We start from the raw sequence: 23087 nt of genomic DNA, 5'->3' as shown, positions 1-23087 counted from the left end.
CAAAGATACTGGAGTGGTTTGCCACTAGATATAACTAGATAATAGTTCACATAGTGGGGGAAAATGACTTGATTTTAGTGGATTGAAAGATCAAGATGAACAAATAGTATCAAGTAACAGGTAACAGCTAATTCAATCCCAATGCTAAACTGAAGTCATCCAAGCTCAGCATCCAGAACAAGAGAGGGAAAACCCTCTTCCCTACTTGGTTTACATCTGGAGCACTGTGTTCAATTCTTTGGAGGAGGGGTCACGATTTGGGAACATTGACAAAATTGGAATGAGTCTAGTGGCAGTGATCAGGAGAGTAAGGAGACTAGGAAGCATGTCATATTGGCATTGGATGGAAGAAATGGGGACTTTGGGCCTGGATTAAGCAGGAGTATACTCCTGGCTTTCTCCCAATGAATATTCTCCACTCTAGAGCCCTTTCCTCTGATTGAATGGTTCTTCCTAGAACCTCCATTTTAAGAAAACCGTTTGGGTCAGCCAAGTCTTCATCCTCTTCAGTCTTCACTTCTGACTCTAGACTTTCTCTACCATGCCCCTGTACCAATCCTTCCCCTCATCATCTTTCCCCACCTTCTTTTATGTGTTTTCTTTCCCTATTAAAATATAAGATCCTTGAGGGAAGGAACTAGCTTTCTTTCTGCTAATATTTCCATTCCCAGCACTTAGCACAGTGCCTGGCATATAATAATCACTTAACTTAAGCTCATTGACTAGATCAGACTAGAAAAAAAAGAAGACTTAAGAGAGCCACAACACCTGTCTTGAAAGTCTGCCACATAGAAGAGAGATTAGGTTTGTTTTGCTTAGTGCCAGAGCATAGAAGTAGTAACAGTGGGTGGGTAGTTTTTTGGCCTAACATGAGAAAAAAAAATTTCCTACAATTAGAGCAATCTAAGAGATGAATAAGCTACTTCTCACTGGAGAGCTTCAAGCTGGATAACTACTTGTTAAGGATGCTGTAGAGGAAATTCTTAATTAGGTAGGGTTTGGACTACATAACCTCAGAGGTTGTTTTGAATCCTATAAATCTATTGGCTTCCCTCCAATCTTTCTCCATTCCAATTCAGCTTTCATCCCAATGCTAGAGTATTTTTTTTCCCTAATGCAGTATCCTGATCACATCACTCTTGCTTTTCAATGATTCTTCATCATCTGCTGAATAAAGTATATATTCATTAGCTTAGCATTCAATGCCTTCTACAATCTGCTTTATGACATTCTGTTTCACCTTCTGATAAAATCAAAGCATTATCCAAACTGGATTACTTATAGGGTCCTTGTTCTCTTCTGCCCTCTCCCATTACATGTTTTTGATCAAGTCACACCACATTTGTGACAATTGAAAGCCTTCTCTTCCTTCAAGGAACAAATCAGCCCCCCCCTTTTTTCAGTTCAGACCACTTAAGCCCTTCCTCCCCAACAATCCATGCTCATTTCTACCTCTGGGCCTCGGTTCTTGCCTTCCTCCTCCTTCCCTCCTCCCATAGTGCTTTGCTCCTTTTAGCCAAATCTTAAGGATATTATACTTCCTTCAAAGCCAAGGTCAAAGTTCACCTCCCCTATAAAGCCTTTATTGACTAACTCCAGTTTACTGTGGACTTTTTAACTCTTTGAATTTTTATAGTTTTCTAGTCTATACCACTAGCAGCTGGAGGCACCTAGGTGGTGAAATGGATAGAACACTGGTTTTGGAGACAGGAAGACCTGGGTTTCAATCCAGCCTTAGACACTTCCTAACTGTGTGACCCTGGACAAGTCACTCCTGTTTGCCTTTAAAAAAAAATCCCCTTCTCGTTCACTACCTTGTTGTGGTGGAGGGGCTAGTATAGTTCGATAAACCTATGAATTATATCATGAAGAATTATCCAAGATGGACAAGTCATAGTGGAGAGTTCTGACAAAAGATGATCCACTGGAGAAGGAAATGGCAAACCACTACAGTAACTTTGCCAAGAAAACATCATGGAAAAAATACATGGGATCATGAAGAGTCAAACACAACTGAATGACTGAACAACAACAAGAAGTCTACACTGACAATCCAGCTCCTGGTTATGTGTTTCTTTAGTCGTTTCATGTAGGTATATTGTTCCTTTCCCAGTAGAATATAAGCTTCTCAAAGATAGGGACCCTAGCTCTATTTCTTTTTGTATATATGCATCACTTCTTGCAATTATTCAATAATAAGAACATGACATTTGTTTAGCTCTAGGCTTTAAAAAAATGCTCTTCGCTGTAGTCCACTCTGATTGACCAGCGACATTTCTGTGTGGAAACTGGTGGGGCCACACCCAGAGAAATTCAGTCCCACTGGATCCTTGGTGCATATCCTTTGTTAACTGTTCAATAACTTGTGAGTGCCTTGTTTCGTGCCAATACTGAACCCAGACTAAGGGAGTGCTGGTGTTAATGTCACCTGTGATGGGGGTGGGGGAGGACCATCTTTAGATGGTTGAAAGTACTGTACACTTTCCCAACTACAATCCAGTCCACTTTGGACTGCCTCCTATTTATTCAATTTTATATCCATTTTGGTCTAACAGACAAGAAAATTAAGGTAATTTCAGGGAAGGTAAATTACTTTTTCCCACCATGTTTGAATTCACAACCTTCAGCTTTCCAGCCTGGCACTTACTCTATGATGCTATTTTGGGGGAGAGAAAGAGGAATCAGACTTGTGATTTCATTGACAAAGGGAGATCCTGGCAAGAAAATCCCCTCTCCCAATGAAGTTAAACTTTTAGTCTCAAAGAGTTGTCTGGGACAGAAGGTGTTCAGGAGAAGCAAGCATTTATTAAGCTCTTATTATGTGTTGGGCACTATGCTAATTCTTCTACAATTACTGTCTTATTTGATCCTCACAACAACCTCAGGATGTGGATGCTATTACCATCATCCCCATTTTACAATTGAGGAAACTGAAGCAGGGTCACACAGCTAGTAAGTGTCTGAGGTCACATTTGGACTCAAGTCTTCCTTGACTGCAGGCCCAGTGCATCCACTGAGCCACTTAGCTGCCTCTAAAGAGAGGTCGAGTGATGTGCCAGGGTCACACATCTGTGTGGGATGTGAGCCTAGATCTTAACTCTGAGGCTGACTCTCTATCCAGCTCATCTGCTATGCTGTAAAAGCTCCCCCAAAGTTTACTTCACTATGTGTCATTGCGATCAGTCCATTACAGTACCGTAAGGGCCAAATTTTAATTGGGGAGTGTTAGTTAGGCAGCTCACCATAATATTGGGGTAAGGAAGGAGATTAACAGCCTCTTTCAAAAAAACGAAACAGAGTTTATTAACAAGAATGAATTTAAAACACAAATAAGATTAGTAGAACTAGGGACAAGGGGAAAAGGGAATAGGAGAAGGAAAATAATATGACCTGGAATCACACCAACTGGATTCAGCTATTCTCAAAGATCAAAATGGCTGCACCCTGTCTCTCTCCCTCTCACACGCCAGAATGGAGAATCTCCTCCCTTCTCCTTCCCAGAAAACCGCAGGCTGTCCACACACACACACACACACACACACACACACACACACACACACACACACACACCCAAGCTAATTGATTGGCAGCCCTGATTGACAGTCACATGACTGCCCTCACTGGGCTTCTAGTCATTATAATTTGGCCAGGCCCAGGTAGGAGGCTTCAGCACATGGTGATGACGTGAACTGCAGCGCCATGGCGATGGCTACAGCCAGTGGGCGGAGCACCATGCCAGCATGGAGGTCACAGGGCCAGCCAGGTTGAGCCTAGGGGCTTAATCATAATTAATTCTTTACAATACTAAGGTTCTTTGAGTTTAGGGCTCTTTGACATGGATGCTACTAATTAAGTCTGTGCCCTTTGACAGTCAAGGAAAAGATCATTCACAAACCATTCATTATCGACTCCTTGAAAAGATCTCATTTCAAATCTTCTATAGCTAAACCTCCATTCTTTTCATAGGTCCATTAAGAACCTTTGTTTTGTTTTTCAGGTGGTCACCACAGGGAAGCCGCCACTTGATTTTGAAACAATGCTAAAGAGGTTTGATTTGCAGGTTTATGTTAAAGATGAAGCTGGTGCAACAGACCTGGGACTTTTGACTGTCCATTTAAAAGATGTTAATGAGCCTCCTCTATTTCTAGACAACTTGGCAAAAGGAAGTAAGCTGTGGTGTGTCTGTGATGTAGAACAGAGAATGGCTTTGGGATTACGTATGGGAGACATATAAAAATTATTAAATAAGCAGGTATTTTCATTGGAGAAGGGAGCTCTTGGACAGACAAAAATGGAGGACCAAAGATCTCAGTCCAGTTATCAATCCCTCTCCCCTTTCTTTACACTTGGATGGTAACAAACAAAAAACTGACCCCCACCCCACCCCTGCCAAAGAATCAGGGAACAGAATGCACCAATCAGGTCCAATTATGTAGTAGTATTCCTTGGGCATCTTCTCATATTCCCTCTCAAAACTAAACATTTTGTCTCTTTCTTATGACATAGACTTGGAATGACAAGGGCTTGGAATCAATTTGAGGGGGGCTTCTCCTGTAAGAAGAAGACTCAAAGATGACCAGATAGCAGGACAGACATGCCAAGGAAGGGGAGATAAAGGCTTATAGCAGGAATGTTGGCTGGGTGTATCTACAAATCTGGCTGGAGCTAGGAGACAGAGATAACCCCAAAGATCAGGACCATCATTAAAAAAAATCTCCCTCAACTCTCAGGAATATAACAAGCATCCAAGCTTTCCCCAAACCACCCCAAAAGGGAACTTTCATTTTCAAGTAGTTTCTCCCCCCCCACCCCATCTATCCTCTATAATAAGTGTCACAGGGAAATGGTTGGTGTGGGGGTCCTTAGAAATTCCTCTTTAAATAATTATACCAGGGCAGCTAGGTGGCACAGTGGATAGAGCACCAGCCCTGGAGTCAGGAGTACCTGAGTTCAAATCCGGCCTCAGACACTTAACACTTACTAGCTGTGTGACCTTGGGCAAGTCACTTAACCCCAATTGCCTCACAAAAAAAAAGGAATTACACCCTCACACATAAATCCAATTAGAATAAAATAATATTTCATTTAGGTGCTAGAGAAAGGAAACCAAGTCCTTGGACTTTTCTCATGGGGAGAGAGCATGGCCGAGACTTGGTTCTCTGAGATATGTAACTCCCTGAACAGAAGAAAGGCAAAAACTTTTATAGAGGATGGATGGTGGAGGGACCCATGGGGTGATTACCTGACTGTGGAAAGTTCCCTTGGGGGGTGGGGAAAGCTTGAGTGAAGGCTTGAATGAGAAGACTTGTGGAGCTATCTCTGTTCCCTTGGCACCACTCAGGTAGAAGCCACACTTAATAGGATTATCTCCCTGAGGGGTGGGGGAGACTTGTCTTCTTTAGGTGTGTCTGTGTCTGTCCTTTGGTTTAGCTTCTTAAGGAGAAGGTTCCCTGAGTTCCCCCTGAAAACTTCTGAGGTACCTCAGGCCCATAACAAAAAGCCTTGTCTTTCCCTCTGTCTTGGAGGAAATTCTTTTTCCTCCCTGAGAGGTTGTCTCTGACTTCCCTCTCAGTCAGCTTATCTATCACCAAATAGAGATTACTTTGATACTGATTGGACTGTGTGAGAGAGTTATAATAAAATTATAAAGAATTATAATTCTTTACTGAGGAATACTTAAGAACCACCACTAAATCCCTCTCTACCTCAACAGTGTCACCCAGGGCCCTTTTTCTTTTTTTTCCTTTTGTGAAGCAATTGGGGTTAAGTGACTTGCCCAGGGTCACACAGCTAGTATTAAGTGTCTGAGGTTGGATTTGAACTCAGGTCCTCCTGACTCCAGGGCCGGTGCTCTATCCACTGCGCCACCTAGCTACCCCTCAGGGCCCTTTTTCCATTCCAGACATGAGTTCAGAGCCTCCCAGTCAACTTGCTCTTAGCTAATTCTTCTTACAATGTTAAAAACAAAGAAACAAAAAATTGACAAATCAGCTGAAAAACCATTTAAGGTGTGAGAATTTCCTGTGGTTTTTTTACATTTTAAAAGAGGATTTTTGGAACCCTCATGTCAAAAAGTTTCTAAAGGTGACCTTCTAATTACTTTCACCTTCCCTCATTCTTTGCTGGGAGGCAGAGAATGAGGATTTAGTCCACCAGCATTGAAAAGCCTTCTGAGCCAGCATGGTATGAGTCCCTATAATTTGTCTGACTTCACCCTGTAAATAGGGTGTTTCTTCATGTGTCAACATTTTGTTGGTTTGGGAAGTCAGTCAACTGATGTATGCAGGCTGTAACCTTTCTTCAATTCAGTAGAGTTGTCTGAAGTGCACAGAAATTAATTGACTTGTTCAAAGTCACATAGCAAAGGGAACTTAAGTCCTTACTCAAGATCTAGCACTCGACCTATTTCTTTCTAATTACACACTGATTCCTCAGGATTGATAAACTAGAAACTTATTTTACTTATTTATTAGATGCTTAGAAAACTTTGCTTTCTTATTTGTATTATGTGCATCAGAAATACATATTTTCTTTATGTTTTTAAATAGTATTATACTTTGAACTCCTGTCTAGCTGTAGAGCTCTATATTTTGGAAGGAACAGACCCCGGACCCATTTACCAGATTGAGGCAGCTGATCCTGAGAACGAGCCTCTCATGGTAAGTTGTCTTATTAAAATGCAGATGTTATTGGTCTGTTCTGGCTCTGGTGTTTTGTTGTGGGCCAGGACAGACAGACAGACGTGCACACACACACACACACACACACACACACACACACACACACACACCACTACCACCACTACCACCAGCAGCAGCCAGTACTATTTCAAGCCAGGAAGTTGTAGCACAGCCCGGGCACTTTGTGTTTACTTCATCTTCAGGTGGATTGATCTGTCAACCCATCTGTTGGCTCTTTGGGCAAGAAGAATATAAAAACAGTTTTTAAGGCTTCAGTGGAAAGCTCTGGAGACCCTATGGGACCTACTTGCTTTATCTATTTTTATCTTTTACCTAAAGACATTTGATTATATTTTTAGTTTAAAAAAAAAAAGACTGAATTCTGGGTCTTTAACACTTGGGAATCTGGGACCTGGTACATGTATGAACCTGATATCCAGTGTTTCCATAGGATGACTTTGGGCTTTGGAAATGGGGAAAATATACTTTATGGTGCAAAGTTGGGAATTAAAAAATAAAAGATCAGAATCTGATCTTCAGTTTTCAATACCAGGCTGAGCAAGGATGACCTCAGGTGAGATTTTGCAGCAGACAAAATGTGTCTTGGAACCCAGCACCCTCTTTCTGTGTCCCTCTGCTTACTTCCTAACATCATCTCCCCTACTTAAAAACTAATGGGTCTAGCTCTAGCAAGGAGGAAATTATGAGAGGAAATTGAGGCCTCCAGAGGTTAAATTACATACCCAAGATCATATAGGTAATATATCGCAGAACCTGATTCAAATTTGTTTTCTGATTCAAGTTCAGCTCTTTATTCAATGAGTTTTCCAGCTGTGTTGAGTTTCCAAATTCCCTCATTGCATCTTACTCAGATTTCCTGTCTCTCCATGGTTTCCCAAGATCCCAAAGTGCCTTTCTGTCCAGAACCACCAATAAAAACTTCTATTCCTTTAGTGAATCTAATCTCAGGTACCCATTAGGAGAACAAAACACTAATTACTCTAATTCCTATTTAATAAATATTCCTTTCTTCTTTAGGGCCAAGCTTGTCCTTTATAATTTCACAATATAAAGTTTTGATTATTTTGTGGTTATTTCTATTACCATGTTGTAGTCATTGTGTCTATTATTCACTTGGCTCTGTTTACTTCATTTTGCATCAGCTCATATAAGTCTTCCCATGCTTCTTCATATATAACATAATCATAATTTCTCATAGCACAGCAATTGCTGCATTATATTTGTCTACCAGAATTTGTTTAGCCATTCCCCAATCAATGGGCATCTGCCATGGTTTCAGTTTTTTGCTACCACACAAAGTGCTATTTTAATAGATGTGGAACTGATGGAGGAGGCTAAAAGGGGTTAACAGACAACCGAAGATCTGGGCTCCAAAAGGGGCTAATAGATAACCTATCAACTATAGCTAAAAGGGATTAACAGATAACCTAAGATCAATACTACCTAAAGGGTTAACAGAGAAATTAGGGTTTTTATTCTTATCAACAGTACTGCAACCAAGAGTGTTCAAGTCCCTATCAACCAACACCATCCACAGAGACAGTAACCAGGGACCATTAACCATTAATAGCCATCAATATTCCTAAATGACAGGACACCTAGAAACCAGATCTTAAGTAAAGAGATATCAAAAGCACGGGGACCCTCTGGCTCTGATAAGTTTTAGCATGTCTTTAGGAACATGCACAGAAAGGACCAGATGTATCCTTAGGTTCACCTTATGATGTGCAAACCCCCAAAACACACCACTGGGGAAAAAGGTACCCACCTTGGAGGTTGTCTTAGGACCACAGGAAGTCCAAAATGGGATGTGAACCTCCCATGGACCTCCCACAAAGAGGAGATTAAGATAATGAGGAGATAACCTACTTTTCTTACTATAAATATAACCATTTTCATCTCCCTATTCAAGACACTTATCTCCTTTGTGTCTCCCTGTGGCCTCACAGTATTTCATAAAACTTGGGAGGCAGCTAGGTGGTGCAATGGATAAAGCACCGGCCCTGGAGTCAGGAGTACCTGAGTTCAAATCCGGCCTCAGACACTTAACACTTACTAGCTGTGTGACCCTGGGCAAGTCACTTAACCCTCATTGCCCTGAAAAAACCCCACACAACCTGGGAAACTGAGTCACTGAGTCTTGTAATTCTTTGGGACACCTCACAAATTTGATCAATTAAATCCATCCCCACATTAGAACCTTTCTTCTTGTTAATGGTCTTGAGGTATATGATGGATCAGAGGATATGGGCTTTTTAGTCATTTATTTGTGTAATTCCAAATTGTATGCTAGAATGGTTGTATCAATTTAGAGCTCCACTAATGACGAATTAGCCTGCTTGTCTTTCTACAACCTCTCTAACGTTTACTATTTTCATTTATTGTCATCTTTGCCAATTTGCTGGGCATGCAGTAAAACTTCTGGGTTTCTTCCACTTGTGCTGTACAAATTATTAGTGATTTGGAACATTCTTTCATCTGATTGTTAATAGTTTATTTACCATTCTTCTTTAGAGAATTGATTGTTCGTGTCCTTTGATCACACATCCTAGTTTTATCCCTTGCCAAAGCCACAAATGCAAATAACCAAGCCTGGACCCCCAAAGAGTTGAAAAATATATATATATACACCTCTCTCCCTTCTTTGAAGAGTTGGGGCACTATGGGTGCAAACATTTTCTCAATACTTGGCTGATGTGTTAGTTGGTTTTGTTGAACCTTTTTCCAGCAAGCTAGCACAGTGGATAGAGTGCCCAGCATTGGATCAGGAAGCCCTGAATTCAAAAATGGTCACTTACTAGCTGTATGACCCTGGAGGAAGTCAACCTCTGTTTGCCTCAGTTTCCATATCTATAAAATGAAGATAATAATAGCACTTACCTCCCAGGGCTGTTGTGAAGATCAAATGAAAAAATATTTGTAAACTGTTTAGCATAATGCCCAGCACATAGTAGGTGCTATTGTTGTTATTATTGTTCCTTTTTTTTTTTTTTTGGTGAGGCAATTGGGGTTAAGTGACTTGCCCAGAGTCACACAGCCAGTAAGTGTCAAATATCTGAGGCCGGATTTGAACTTAGGTCCTCCTGAATCCACTGTGCCACCTAGCTGCCCCCTGTTCCTCTTTTTTAAAATCAATCAGTTGATAAACAGCTAGTAAGTGGCCATTTTGGAATTTAGGGCTTCTTGATTCCATGCTGAGCACTTAATGGGGAAGAACATTTTTAGAAATAAAATGGCAGTTAGAGGAGCAGCTAGGTGGACAGTGAATAAAGCACTGGTCCTGGATTCAGGAGGACCTGAGTTCAAATCTGGACTCAGACACTTGATACTTACTAGCTGTGTGATCCTGAACAAGTCACTTAAGCCCCATTGCCTCATGCAAACAAACAAACAAATAAATGAATGAATAAATAAAGAGATTAGATAGATAAATAGATAATTGAACAAATAAGTAAATAAATGAATGTGTGATACAAAACCAAAACATGTCAATAAAGATAAGTTTTTTAAAAACTCATTTATGCATATAATCAGCCTTTAAACCCTACCTTGATCTTCAAAGCAAAATAGGGGTTTTTTTGCTTTTTTTCCTCTTCTCCATCTGTCCATGGGGCTTTTCTCCCACTCCCTTTCCAGGCAGGCCCTGATATTAATTTCTAACTTTATTTGCTGCAATAAAATGAAGGAAAAAGGCAGGGAGAAGGAAGCATGCCATGTAGTTTGCCCTCAGATCCCACACCCAACTTGGCACAACGCCATGGGCTGAATAAAGGAATCAACCCCAAAATAAGAGTTCTTGCATCAGGCTTCAGAACTTGTTCTAGCCCATAACTTCCCCCTTGACTCCTACCCTGGAGATCAAAGTTTTATGAAACTTGTAAAAGTGTAGCAATAAAACACAGGCATGGAGGTTTTTGATTATAGTTTTCCCAACAGTGGCAATGTTTGGGTCTGGTGGTTGGATTGACCGTGGATGGAAATGTAAGGTGTGAAACACCTGAATTTTCAAGATTCTGTGGCTCCCTAGTTTCTACAGAAAAGCATCTCCTGTTTCCCTTTTAGAGAGGGCCTGTACTTATGACTCTTAGGTAAAAACAAACATGCTGTGCCAGTGATAAAGAAATCACAGAGTGTCAGGGCTAAAAGGGAATCTCAGAGAGCCTTCAGTCCAATGCTTTTACTTTCTTGTGGAGGGAATTGAAAAATATCCTAAATCCTTTTCCTCTTCTGCCAGCAGCATCTCTAAACTATTCTCAGATCTGCCGAGGTGGCCTCACTCAGAGAGCAGTGATGTGCAGTAGGAAAAAAACAAACACCTGCATCTGGAGTCACAGAGCCTGGGTTCAAATCTCATCTCTATTACTTACTAATCACCCAGTCTCTTTAGGCCTTAGTGTATTCTAGTGTCTCTGTTGATTGTTTCTTATTTATTCTGTATCATAGTTTATTTGTACACAGTTGCTTGCAAGTTGCCTCTCCCATTTGACTGTGAGCTTAAGGGCAGGGACTATCTTTTGCCTTTTTCTCTATCCTGCTTGGCACATAGTAGGTGCTTAATAAATGCTTATCAACTGACTGACTAAATGGAGGGGAGGGAAAGGGTGAGGAGGAGGGATTAGGCTAGATAATCTCTAAGGACTGGTTTATGATCCTATTTCCTTCTCTCTAATGCAGTTATCATGTGACATCATATATGACAGTTATCTATGTTTGTATCTTATCCTGTCATTAGATCATAAGATGCATGATATCAGGGATTGTGTCTCAGTCACAATTTCTATCTTTCTAGCAAGCAGTATAGTACTCTGTTCATAAGGGCTAAATTTGTGGTTTTAAGGGTATAGGGAACTCTTCCCAGGTGAGGAAACTATCTGTTAATGAATGCCAGCACCTTCTATTGAAGTCTTAGAGAGTCACCCATAGCATTGTGAAGTGATTTGACTTGCCCAGGGTCACCCAGCCAGTGTGTGTCAGAGGTGGGATTGAACTGAGGTCTTCCTGGCTTCCTGGTCAGCCCTCTCTCCATCACACCAGGCTGCCTATCCCATAGTAGGTGCTAAATCAATGTCTGTGGTTAAACGTTTATTCCTGAGGGTCTACGATGAACAGTTCTGAAATACAAACACACACTAAGGGTCTTACCCTAAAGTATTATCACTCTCTGGAGACTTCTCTTTGAAATCCCAGCAGATAGAAATAAATCATTCACTTTGAGAAGCTCAGTACAGCTTATTTAGCCGGTGAAAAGCAAAGAAGGCTGAAGAACAAAGGGCTGCTAAGAATATAACTATGGTCTCTGGAACACTGCCTTAAGAATATACTAAGAGAGGGGCAGCTGGGTGGCGCAGTGGATAAAGCACCGACCTTGGATTCAGGAGGACCTGAGTTCAATTCCGACCTCAGACACTCAACACTTGCTAGCTGTGTGACCCTGGGCAAGTCACTTAACCCCCATTGCCCTGCAAAAAATAAAAAGAAAGAAAGGGAAAAAAAAGAATATACTAAGAGACATAGCAAATTTTGTGAAAACTACTCTGGATCCTCCTCTGGATCCCATTAATCCTTGATATTATTCCTCCCATTCTATTCTCCATCACTCTAGTTTCTGTTGAAAAGGTCATCCTTCTCCTTACCAAGACCAGCTCCTTGACTTGTACTCTTGATCAAGTGATCGAGACCATTCCCATCTCCTTCTAGAAGATTTTGCTCATAATCTTCCCCCACACCCCCATTTTTAATCTCTTCCCATTTACTGCTTCCTTCCCAGCTACCTACAAACATTCCCAGGGTTCCCCTATTCTTTTATTTAAATTTAATTTAAGTTTTACTTTATAGAATAAAGTAACCATTTCCATAACAGCATAAAAAATAATTTTACATGAAACTGCAAATCAGTTATGCACAACTTGCTATTCCTTTTAAATATATAAAATTATTGAATAAATTTCTTTTCCTCCTTCCCCCATTCTTAAAGGAAAAAACCCTCTCTGGACCTTTCCATTCCCTTAAGCTATCACCCTATGTCTTTCTTTCCTTTTTCAGCTAAACTTAGAAAAAAGTTGTTTGTATTCAGTGCCTCCACTTCCTCACATCTCACTCATTTTTCACAGCTTTGAAATCTGGCTTCTGATTTAACTACTCACTCCAAAGTTATCAGTGATCTCTCTCTCTTTCTCTTTTTGGTGAGGCAATTGGGGTTTTAAGTGACTTGCCCAGGGTCACACAGCTAGTAAGTGTCAAATGTCTGAGGCCGGATTTGAACACTGGTACTCCTGACTCCAGGGCCAGTGCTCTAATCACTGTGCCACCTAGCTGCCCCCTCAATGATCTCTTAATGGCCAAACCTCATGGCCCTTCTCAGTCATCATCCTACTTCCTCTCCTGTCCTGTCCTGTCCTCTCCTGGAAATGCTCTAATTTCTAGAATGTTTTGCTTTCTCATAGTTATCCTGCCTGTCTGTGCCTTCTCAGTTTCTCATGCTGTGTCATCATTACTATACCACCCCACCCCCCAACTGTAGGTATATTTCAAGGCTTTGTCCTGATCCCTCCCCCCCCCACCTCTCTCTCTCTCTCTCTCCCTCCTCTCCTGATGACTTCAGATATAAGCACTATCTCTACATAGGTGATTCCCAGATCTATATACCCATCCATAATTTCTTCTCAGCTCCTGCCCTGCAGTGCCAGTTGTCCTATATCTATCTATCTATCTATCTATCTATCTATCTATCTATCTATCTATCTATCTATCTATCTATCTACCTACCTATCTATCTATCTATCCATATGTATGTATGTATATGCATGTGTGTATGTATATATATACACATATATATAATACATATATATATAATATATATACACATATACATATATATGTATATATTTGGGCTTTTTACTTGTTTGCTCGTTTTGTTGGGTTTTTGTTGTTGTTTTGTGGGGCAATGAGGGTTAAGTGACTTGCCCAGGGTCACACAGCTAGTAAGTGTCAAGTGTCATAGGCTGGATTTGAACTCAGGTCCTCCTGAATCCAAGGCCAGTGCTTTATCCAATGCATCACCTAGCTGCCCCTCGACTATATATACATATATATAACTGCATGTTCTATAGATATTGCAAGCTGAGCATTTCTAAAGCACCTCATTTTCTTCCTCCTTCTTCCCTACATCCTAATTTCTTTAGATAGTACCACCATCTTTCCAGCCATCCAGGTTCATCTTTGATTCTTCACTTTCCCCAACCCTTCATATCCCATCACTTGCCAAGTCTTTGCCATTCTACCTCCACATCATCTCTCATATCCATCCTCCTCATTACACTCACACTATCACCATCTTGGTACAGTAGAAAGAAAACTGATTCTGAAGTCAAAGAATCTGGGTTCCAATCCTACATCTAATATTGACTGCCTCTATGAGCTTGGGCAAGTGACTTAACCTTGCTGTGTTTCCTCATGTATAAAGTGAAGGACTTGCACTGGATGGCCTTTGAAGTCCTTCTAGGTTTTCATATATCATCCTGTGACCTCTCACTTGAACTCTTTCAATAGCCTCCTAGTTGGTCTCCTTGCTTCAAGTCTCTCCCCTCTTCAATTCATCCTCCACACAGTTGCCAAAGTGAAATTCCTAAAGCACAGGTGTCAGCATGTTAGTCCATTTCTCTCCATTCACACAGTCCCAGACCTAGTACAGGCCCTTGTAACCTCTTGCAAGGATTATTGCAATGGTTTTCTTTTTCTTCTTCTGTTTTTTAAAGTGAGGCAGTTGAGGTTAAGTGACTTGCCCAAGGTCACACAGCTAGTAAGTGTTAAGTGTCTGAGGCCAGATTTGAACTCAGGTCCTCCTGACTCCAGGGCTGGTGCTCTATTCACTGCGCCACCTAGCTGCCCCTGCAATGGTCTTCTAACTGGTCTCCCTGCTTCAGATCTCTCTCTGCTCCAATTATTTCTCCACTTAGCTGCCCAAAGTGATGTTCCTAAAGCATAGTCCTGACTATGTGTTGAAACAACATAATTAGTGCTCAGAGAACTTCATAACCCGGCCCCATCCTACCTTTCCAGTCTTCCTATACCTCATTTCCCTCCATGCATCCTACAATCAAGGCCCATGTGTCTACTTGCATTTCCTTTGTCTCTCCTTTCTGTTTCTTTGCACTCACCACATTCCCCATTCCTCAAAGGCTCTGCCCCCTTAGCTCTGCTCCTTGATTTTGCTGGCTTCCTTCAAGACAGCTCAAGTCCTGCCTTCTGCAAGACGTCTTTCCCTGCCCTCTCAGCTGCCAATGCCTTCCTCTCTCCTAATGCCTTCCAACTACTCCGTGTCTTTCACATATCCAGTCTCCCCCATTACTGCCTATGCTTCTTGAGGGCAGGAACTGGTTTTGCCTTTCTTTGTATCCTTGCTGCTTAGCACAGTGTGGGGCACATATTTAATGCTTAATAAAGTCTTGTTGACAGGCTAACAGCTCAATAGACTCCAGTGGCTCTCTATTACTTTTTGGGTGTTGTTGTTGTTGTTGTTTGAGGCAATCAGGATTAAGTGACTTACCCAGAGTCCCACCACACTGCCTAGCTGCTCCCTTTCAAGTAGACTTTGAACCAGCCAAACTGGCTTTCTTGTTCCTTATACATTATATTCCATCTCAACTATTATATTCTCACTCAGTGCCTTTGCACTGTCTCTCATCCCCTACTCACTGCCCCCTTTTAGAATCACTAACATCTTTCAAAGATCAGCTCAGTTTGCATATAGCACAGTGTTGGACATGTGCTAGTCACTTAATAAATACCTGACTGAGATTCATCTTTTCCATGAGCTTTTTCCTGATCCCCATTAGTTTCCAGCACCTCTCCTTACAAAATCAACTTGTATCTCTTTTGAATATATGCATATATCTTGTCTGGCCAACAGGACACAAGCCCCTTAAAGGCACTGCTTTCTTTGTATCCCCAGCACCTAATGTAGTGTTTGACAAATAGCAGACATTTAACTAGTGCTCATTGACTGATTGATACTGTCTTTCTATCCTTTTTTATAATAAAGGGGGAGGTATATGACCATCTGGTACCTACTAGTCAACCTTCATAAACCTTTGATCTTTTCATCATGATGTAGTAGAAAGAAGAATGGAATATTGGAAGGCCAGGATTATAATTTCAGTTCTGCCACTAACTAGCTATGTAACTTTGTTCTGTTTTTATATTTCTGGGCATGTCTCCCCATTGATAAAATGAATATATGAATGAATGAATCAAAAAGCATTTACTGATCATCACTTTGTGTCAAACACTATGGGTGCAGTGGATAGAGCACCAGCCCTGGAGTCAGGAAGACCTGAGTTCAAGTTTTACCTTAGACACTTACTAACTGTGTGACCCTGGGCAAGTCACTTAATCCTTATTGCCTCCCCCCTTAAAAAACCCACCCACCATGCTAAGCATTAGGAATACAAATAAAAAAGAAACAAAGTTCCTAAATTGATTAATTAAAATTCATTAAAAATTAAAGTCTCTAAATTAATTAAACCCAGAGAGTTTAAATGACTTGACAGTGGCCATACAACTGGTCAATATTAGAGTCAGGACTAAAACTTAAGTCTTCTGGATCTAAGAAGAATGAAGAATACTGACTCTGCTTGGGAGGATTGAGTTCAAATCCCACCTTTAACACTTATTATATGTATGGCCTTAGTAAGCAAATTGCTTTACCTCCTCAAATAAATGTCATCATAGGTCATACATCTAGAGTTGAGAGGGTTATCAGTCCAATCTTTTCCTTTTACTGTTGGGGAAACTGAAGTCCAGAAAGGGGAAGTGATTTCCCCAAGGTCACACAGCTAAGTACCAAAGGCAATATTTGAACACAGTTCCTCTGGCTCCAGAGATGGTGTTCTTCCTCATTCATAAAACAAGGGTTGATAATTAGAGGTCCTCCAAAGTCCCTTCAAGCCCTAGATTTAGTACTGGCAATAACAAAACCAACTTCACCAGGAGGGTGGTCAAGCGGGTCAGAAGTCAGGAGATCTGAGTTCTAGTCTGTCACTAACTAGCAGTATGACCTGAGTAGGTCTCTCTGGACCCCAGTTTCTTCATCTGTAAAATGAAGGAGTTGAACTAAGTAATTACACAAGCCTCTTCCACCTTTATGACTCTATGATATGATTGAAAACTGGTCTTGACATTTTGATTTTCTTTTGCCTCTGAATTTCAGGTTTATGATTTAATTATCTTTGGCTGAAGGGAAGAAGGACCAGTTATGGTTCACTGCCAGCTCAAGGGAAGTGGGAGGGAGGGAGAGAGGGAGACATAAAAACAAACAACAAACAAACAAACCGGTTGGGCAAGAAGGGAAGAGTGACTGCTCCCCCCCACTTTTCTTTCTCTTGCCTCCCCTGCCAGTCCAGCTAGTTCACAAGGCCATTGCTCCTCTGTCTTAATCCTTTGTCTGCAAGAGAGGACAATACACATTTTACCTTATACAATAGGCGTTCATGCCCTAATGGAAGGGTCCAATCATAGCGGAAAAGAAAGTACTTTAATTGAGGAATTCCTATAGTAAATCACTCTGTCTCCAGCTGTGAAACCGATTCATGTCTTCAAAGTCTCTGAGGAGTTTTTCCTGGCAACCAGGGCTGCTATTTCAAAGAAGGAGAGAGAAAAGAAAGGGGAAAAAAAGGACGAGGAAAAAAATGAGAAGGGATTATGGGGAAAATATTTTTTTCTTGATCTCAAAAAAGAGAAGAAAGTGGAGGTAAAAGGAAGTGGGGAGAAGGAAAAAAACCCCAGTTCTCCAAGTGGTCCTCTTGCAGATCATCTATTTTCTGGATTACCCGTATCCCCAATATATTTTTAATCCTCCTTCTTCCCCACCCCCAACCCCTATCCATCATCCAGGCAGTGCCCCTCAAGGAATACAAACCAATATTATTAGCCTAAAGTAACACCCATATCAGTGCTACAAAACTAGTCATATCCCCCAAGCCAAAAGCTGTGACTACTGATTAGCTAAATTTGGTTTACCTATACCACCACTCTTCCCCATTATTATGAATAATTGGCTGATGTGTTTTAGTTGGGATTGAATGTATAAAGCATTTTCTAGAAATTAAAAAAAAAGCCTCCCAAGCACCCTGCCTTCACCTAAGGTAGCTGCCACCAGGAGACTGATTAATGGCATCTCAATGGAGTAACTGATCAACAGTGGTCAGGTAAGGATAATTGAGAAAACCGTGGCTGTTCCACTTAATATATTAACTCAAACATTTTTTTTAAAGTGAGGCAATTGGGGTTAAGTGACTTGCCCAGGGTCACACAGCCAGTAAGTGTTAAGTGTCTGAGGCCAGATTTGAACTCAGGTACTCCTGACTCCAGGGCCAGTGCTCTATCCACTGCACCACCTAGCTGCCCCTCAAACATTTTTAAATGAAGATATTGTTTATTTATTAGACACTGGCACATAAATTAATTGACTGCTTTGTACTTATGATTTGCAACTTATGCCCTTTTAAGAAAGTATTGAAAAAATGATGTATAAGTACAAATGCTATAACTTGTTACTACCTTAAACGGTTTTAAAATCTATCTCTAAAAAGAAAGAATCCCAGATAGGAGTTTCTCTAAAGGAGCACCCTAATTTCTAAGTACAAAAGGTATACCTTGTTACCAGTTTACACTGTTTTCAAGGCTATCTCTAAAAAGAAAGTATCTCAGGAAGGAGTTTCTCCAGATGATTATCACTATTTGTGGCAAGCTCTGTCTATTTTAATTTATAGCCAGCTACAAGTTACCCTAGTGGTATTAAATACATCAGAAGCACTTTTCTGTTACTTTGAGCATGAAATGCATTTAATAAACTATTAAATTACATCATCTTAAACCATTTTCTTAGTGCTCAGTTCCAAACCTCCCTGGTAGATCCCAAGGAAGTTGCGGTGGGAAGGTGAAAAAGGACAATATATTTAGCATCAGAGGACCAGAATTTGAATCCTAACTGTGAATCTATCCATTTAGTAACCTTATCAAAAGGGGAAATAAGGGTCTTCTACTCTAACCTGTTCTTGAGGAAACTGCTGATTCTTTGTGATCACCACTTCCTTTTCTAGATCATTTATAAAATTAGGAGTTTGGACTCAGTGGTCCCTGAGGTCTCTTCCAGCTCTAAATCTATGATCCTATGACCTCATGTTCATTAATTATCCCTCTAATAATACATTCTAGTTGAGGGTTTGTTGTTTTTTGTTTGTCAGAAATTAAATTAAGCTCACTGGCCCATAGTTTGAAGGCTGCATTCTCTTCCCTTTTTTGAAAATGAGGACGCGTTGTTATCAGGGCATCTGTTTACCTTGACCTATGCCCTGCTATTTTGACCTTCCCATGGCCTCTTGGGAGATGGAGTCCTTTGAAGGCTTCTCAGCTGTCACTTCAATACCCCATCCTGTCTCCTCTAGCATTTCTTGAATTCAAATGCTTATGACAAATGAGACTAATTGCTAAAGCTAGAAAGGTTCTTTCTTTAAAAAGAAAGAAAGAAGTCTCTTTCTATTCTGAATTCAATAAATGCCAAACAAAATGAGCCCTGCCATCCACAAAGCAGACCAGGGAAAGAGGACTGTGTGTGAAACTACGGATCTCCACTATGTGCAGCTGGCTTTTCTCTGCGGGAACAATGTATTCCACGTGGAACTTTCAAAGATTTCCTACTTGTTGGTATTTCCTTCTGGCCTTCCTACTGATCTATTCCATGTAATTTAAAAAGATGCTTACATGTTCTTTCTTTCTTCTTCCCTTTTTTCTTTATCTTTCTCCCTCTTTCTTTCCTTCTTTCCTTCTTTTGTTCCTCCCTCCCTCCCCATTCCTTCTTCTTCCCATCTTTCCCTCCCTCATTCCTTCTTCTCTTTTCTCCTTTCCTGTATTCCTCCTCCTCTCCCTTCTTCCCTTCCTCCATTCTTTCTTATCTCTATTCCTCCCTCCCTTCGCTCCTCCCTCTCCTTCCTTCTTCCCTCTTTCTCTCCCTTCCCTCTTTCCTTTCTCCCTCCCTCCCTCCTCTCTTTCTCTCTTCCTCCCTCCCTTCCTTTCATTTTCTCTCTCTCCCCTCTCATCCTCCCTCCCTGCACTCTTTTTTCTCTCTCCTCTCTCCCTCCCACCTTTTTCTCCCATATCCCCAAGGTTATTTCTAAATACTGTAGAGACCCATCCTGGAACCTAAGTAGGCCATTGCCCTGGCCTCTTGCCCGAAGTGTCTAGGTGGAGCAGTGGATGAAGCCATTGGGCCTTGAGTCAGGAAGACCTGAATTTAAATATGGCCTCTGTCTGTGTGACCCTGGGCAAGATGCTTTCTTCTGTATGTCTCAGTTTCCTTATCTGTAAAATGAGGATAATTATAGCACCTACCTCTCAGGGTTATAGCAAGACTCAAAGGAGAGATTTGTAATAAAACACCTGGCACATAGTAGGCACTTAATAAATGCTTGTTCCCTTCCTCTCCCTGCTCCCCTATCCATTTTGTTTACAATGCTTTTTTTTTTTCCGGGGCAATGGGGGTTAAGTGACTTGCCCAGGGTCACACAGCTAGTAAATATCAAGTGTCTGAGGCCGGATTTGAACTCAGGTACTCCTGAATCCAGGGCCAGTGCTTTATCCACTGCGCCACCTAGCCGCTCCCTACAATGCTTTAAAAACAGTTACTTTAGTATGTACATGTCTTTTCAAAATCTGAGCTGCTGTTGATCTCTCAATGAAAGCACATTGGTCTTTTTTAGATACCTTCTTTTCTTCCACATCAATCATTTTTAATGAAGGCAGCAGAATTTCCTTCTCCAGAGCCTCCTCTTCTTCTTGAGTTGCCTTTCTTGTAGCATCTCAGGCCATGGGATCCAATTGATATGGTGGGAAATGGGGTACGGGTTGGGTTAGGGGATGAGGTTCTTGGGAATTCCTCTTTAAAGAATTACACCCTCTTGCACACAAAAGTGGTTATAATAAGGTGGTAGTTTATTTAGGAACAAGGGAAGGGAAGGGTGGGGGGAGGGAAACCATGAAAGAAATCCTTGGATTTTTCATGGGGAGATTGGCATAAAGCACATGGCTCAGAGGTACCAAATCTCCTCGAACAGGAGACTGGAAAGTACTTTTATAGAGGCCTGATGGGGATGGACCATCTGCCTGTGGAGTGAGGGTGGACCATCCCCCACTGGTGGTAGCTGGGGGAATTGGGTGAGGGGTGGCTACGGATCCCTCTTCAGGACACAAAGGCCACAGCCACACCCAAATTTATCTCCCCAGGGTAAGGGAGACCAGAATGTAGGGTAGGAATCCCAAGCTAGCTCTGTCCGATTTGGTTCAGCTTATCTCTTCTAGGTGTTATCTGTCCTCTGGTTTAGTTTCTCAAGGAGAAGGTTCCTTGATGTGCCCCAGAGAATTTCTGGGGTGCTCTGCACCCTATGACACAATGAATATTTTCACTGAAATCTTCGAAATTCACTCTCTCCAAATGCCTGGTACATGGAAAAACTTTGACCAGATTTCCTATTTTATCTCTTACAAACACTGAGGTGGCATTGTGCCCTGCCCTTAAGATTCTCCTTTAGTTTCATTTCACCAAAAGGCTCCTCTTCTGTCTAGGAAGACGGGATTATAAGGGTGGGGACTATGCAGGAAGGATGGCTGTTGCAAGATTTCCTTTTTTTTTTCTTTTTTGCCAGGCAATGAGGGTTAAATGACTTGCCCAGGGTCACACAGCTAGTGTCAAGTGTCTAAGGCTGGATTTGAACTCAGGTCCTCCTGAATCCAGGGCTGGTGCTTTATCCACTGCACCACCTAGATGCCCCCCCCCCCCCTTGCAAGATTTCCAAACTTTAACAACCCTATTTTGGAGAAGAAGAAAAAAGAGCACTCTAAACAGAAGCAGTGTTCTGATTAAGGTGAGAAATAAAAAAAACAAACAAACATGGGATTGGGACATTCGATTTTAAAATGGAAACGTGCAGTTGGAGTCCTAAGAAGGATCTTTTTGCCCAAACTTGAAGATAGAGAGAGCCTGGCTCCTCTGGGGATCCTGACATTTCAGGAAACTGGGGCACGACTTTATCTCTCTCCTCCCCTCTGAGACCAAACTATCCAATGAAGGGTGATCAGGGCAGGAAATGCTGACTCTTTGTCTCCCAAACTGAAGCTTTTGAGTAGCTGAGCAAACCATAGCTATAATAAAGAACTGCAAATGTAGAAACATTGGGTGGCTGGTAAAGTAATATTCCCAGCGGGGAAACTGGAGAGGCCATTTGACAAGAATTTGTTAACGGAATTGATCTGATTACTCAGCGACTTTCTCAGCCACTGCAGTTAATGTATCAGGCTAAGAAGGGGGCTGGGATTGCTTTCCATTCTATTTCATTTCTGTTTTCGAAGAATGAATATCAGGGGAGATCCTTTGGTTAAACAAGCCTTTAAAAGTGGAGAATGCCAGAATGTTCAGAAAGCTATGCGGATTTACTGGCAAATGTCCATGCTACACAATATTTTGAGTCTGGCTAATTCTCTTTTTCCCCCCCATGGTACAAAGGGGGCCATTTCCATTGACATGGCCAAATAGATTCAAGGATGAAAAAAATAAGTCTGGCCTAAAACAAATTGAGGTATGGGGGAGCTAGACAATAAAAAAATAAACAGATCCTTAGTTAGCATTTTTCACCTATGGCAAGCTTCATGAAATAAGGCAAGACAAGCAACATGACATGCATCCTCCAAGTCAACTTTTTTTTTTTGGTTGGATCAGTGAGGGTTGAGTGACTTGCCCAAGGTCACACAGCTAGTACATATCAAGTGCCTGAGGTGGGATTTGAACTCAGATCCTCCTGAATCCAAGGCCAGTGCTTTATCCACTGAGCCACCTAGCTTCCCCCAAGTCAACTTTTTAAGACAAATTCAGTGAGTATGGAAGAAAGGTCAGGGAAGAGAGGAAGTAGAAACTTCAGGACATAATGAGTCTGGTACCTGATTGAAGGTGGAGAGAATTCATCATGGATGTGGCAACCAAGGGGTGGAAGCATCTGGTAGCTTCCTATTTTAAGTAATTATTCTTGCTAATTTCATGCTAAACTCAGCTATTTCCACCTGCTGAAGAAGTGTAAGTGCTGTCAGAAACCTCTAAGTTTTGGTGCCCTGGGGCAAAGCCCCAGTTAGCCCAGCCTAGTTACAGCTCTGAAAACAAAATTCTGCACCCTTAGCTCTCTTCCTCTAGGCCATCACTGTACACTCTTGCTAAATTTATTGTCAGGGGGATTTCATTAGTGGAGGTGAGACTGAAGAAAATTTCCTAGGCTAGTAAAACATTGCTAGGAACAAATACATGCATACATATATACATATGTGTATATATGTATATACACACACACA

The 23087-nt window shown here is 41.4% G+C and overlaps 1 protein-coding gene across 1 annotated transcript in view; it reads left to right on the top strand.

Annotated features, from left to right (window-relative positions):
• Positions 1–23087, top strand: part of CDHR3 (cadherin related family member 3) — a 102254-nt gene that overhangs the window by 12261 nt on the left and 66906 nt on the right. Inside the window, exons 3-4 of the mRNA XM_043968816.1 lie at positions 3998–4166; positions 6574–6659. Of these exons, the coding sequence (XP_043824751.1) occupies positions 3998–4166; positions 6574–6659 (255 nt within the window). The remainder of the gene's footprint in view (positions 1–3997; positions 4167–6573; positions 6660–23087) is intronic.

This window comes from Dromiciops gliroides, chromosome 5 (genome assembly GCF_019393635.1).
Source record: "Dromiciops gliroides isolate mDroGli1 chromosome 5, mDroGli1.pri, whole genome shotgun sequence".
Taxonomy (NCBI): Eukaryota; Metazoa; Chordata; class Mammalia; order Microbiotheria; family Microbiotheriidae; genus Dromiciops; species Dromiciops gliroides.
The sequence above is the reverse complement of the archived record's forward strand: the minus strand, read 5'-3'. Positions and strand labels throughout refer to the sequence as shown.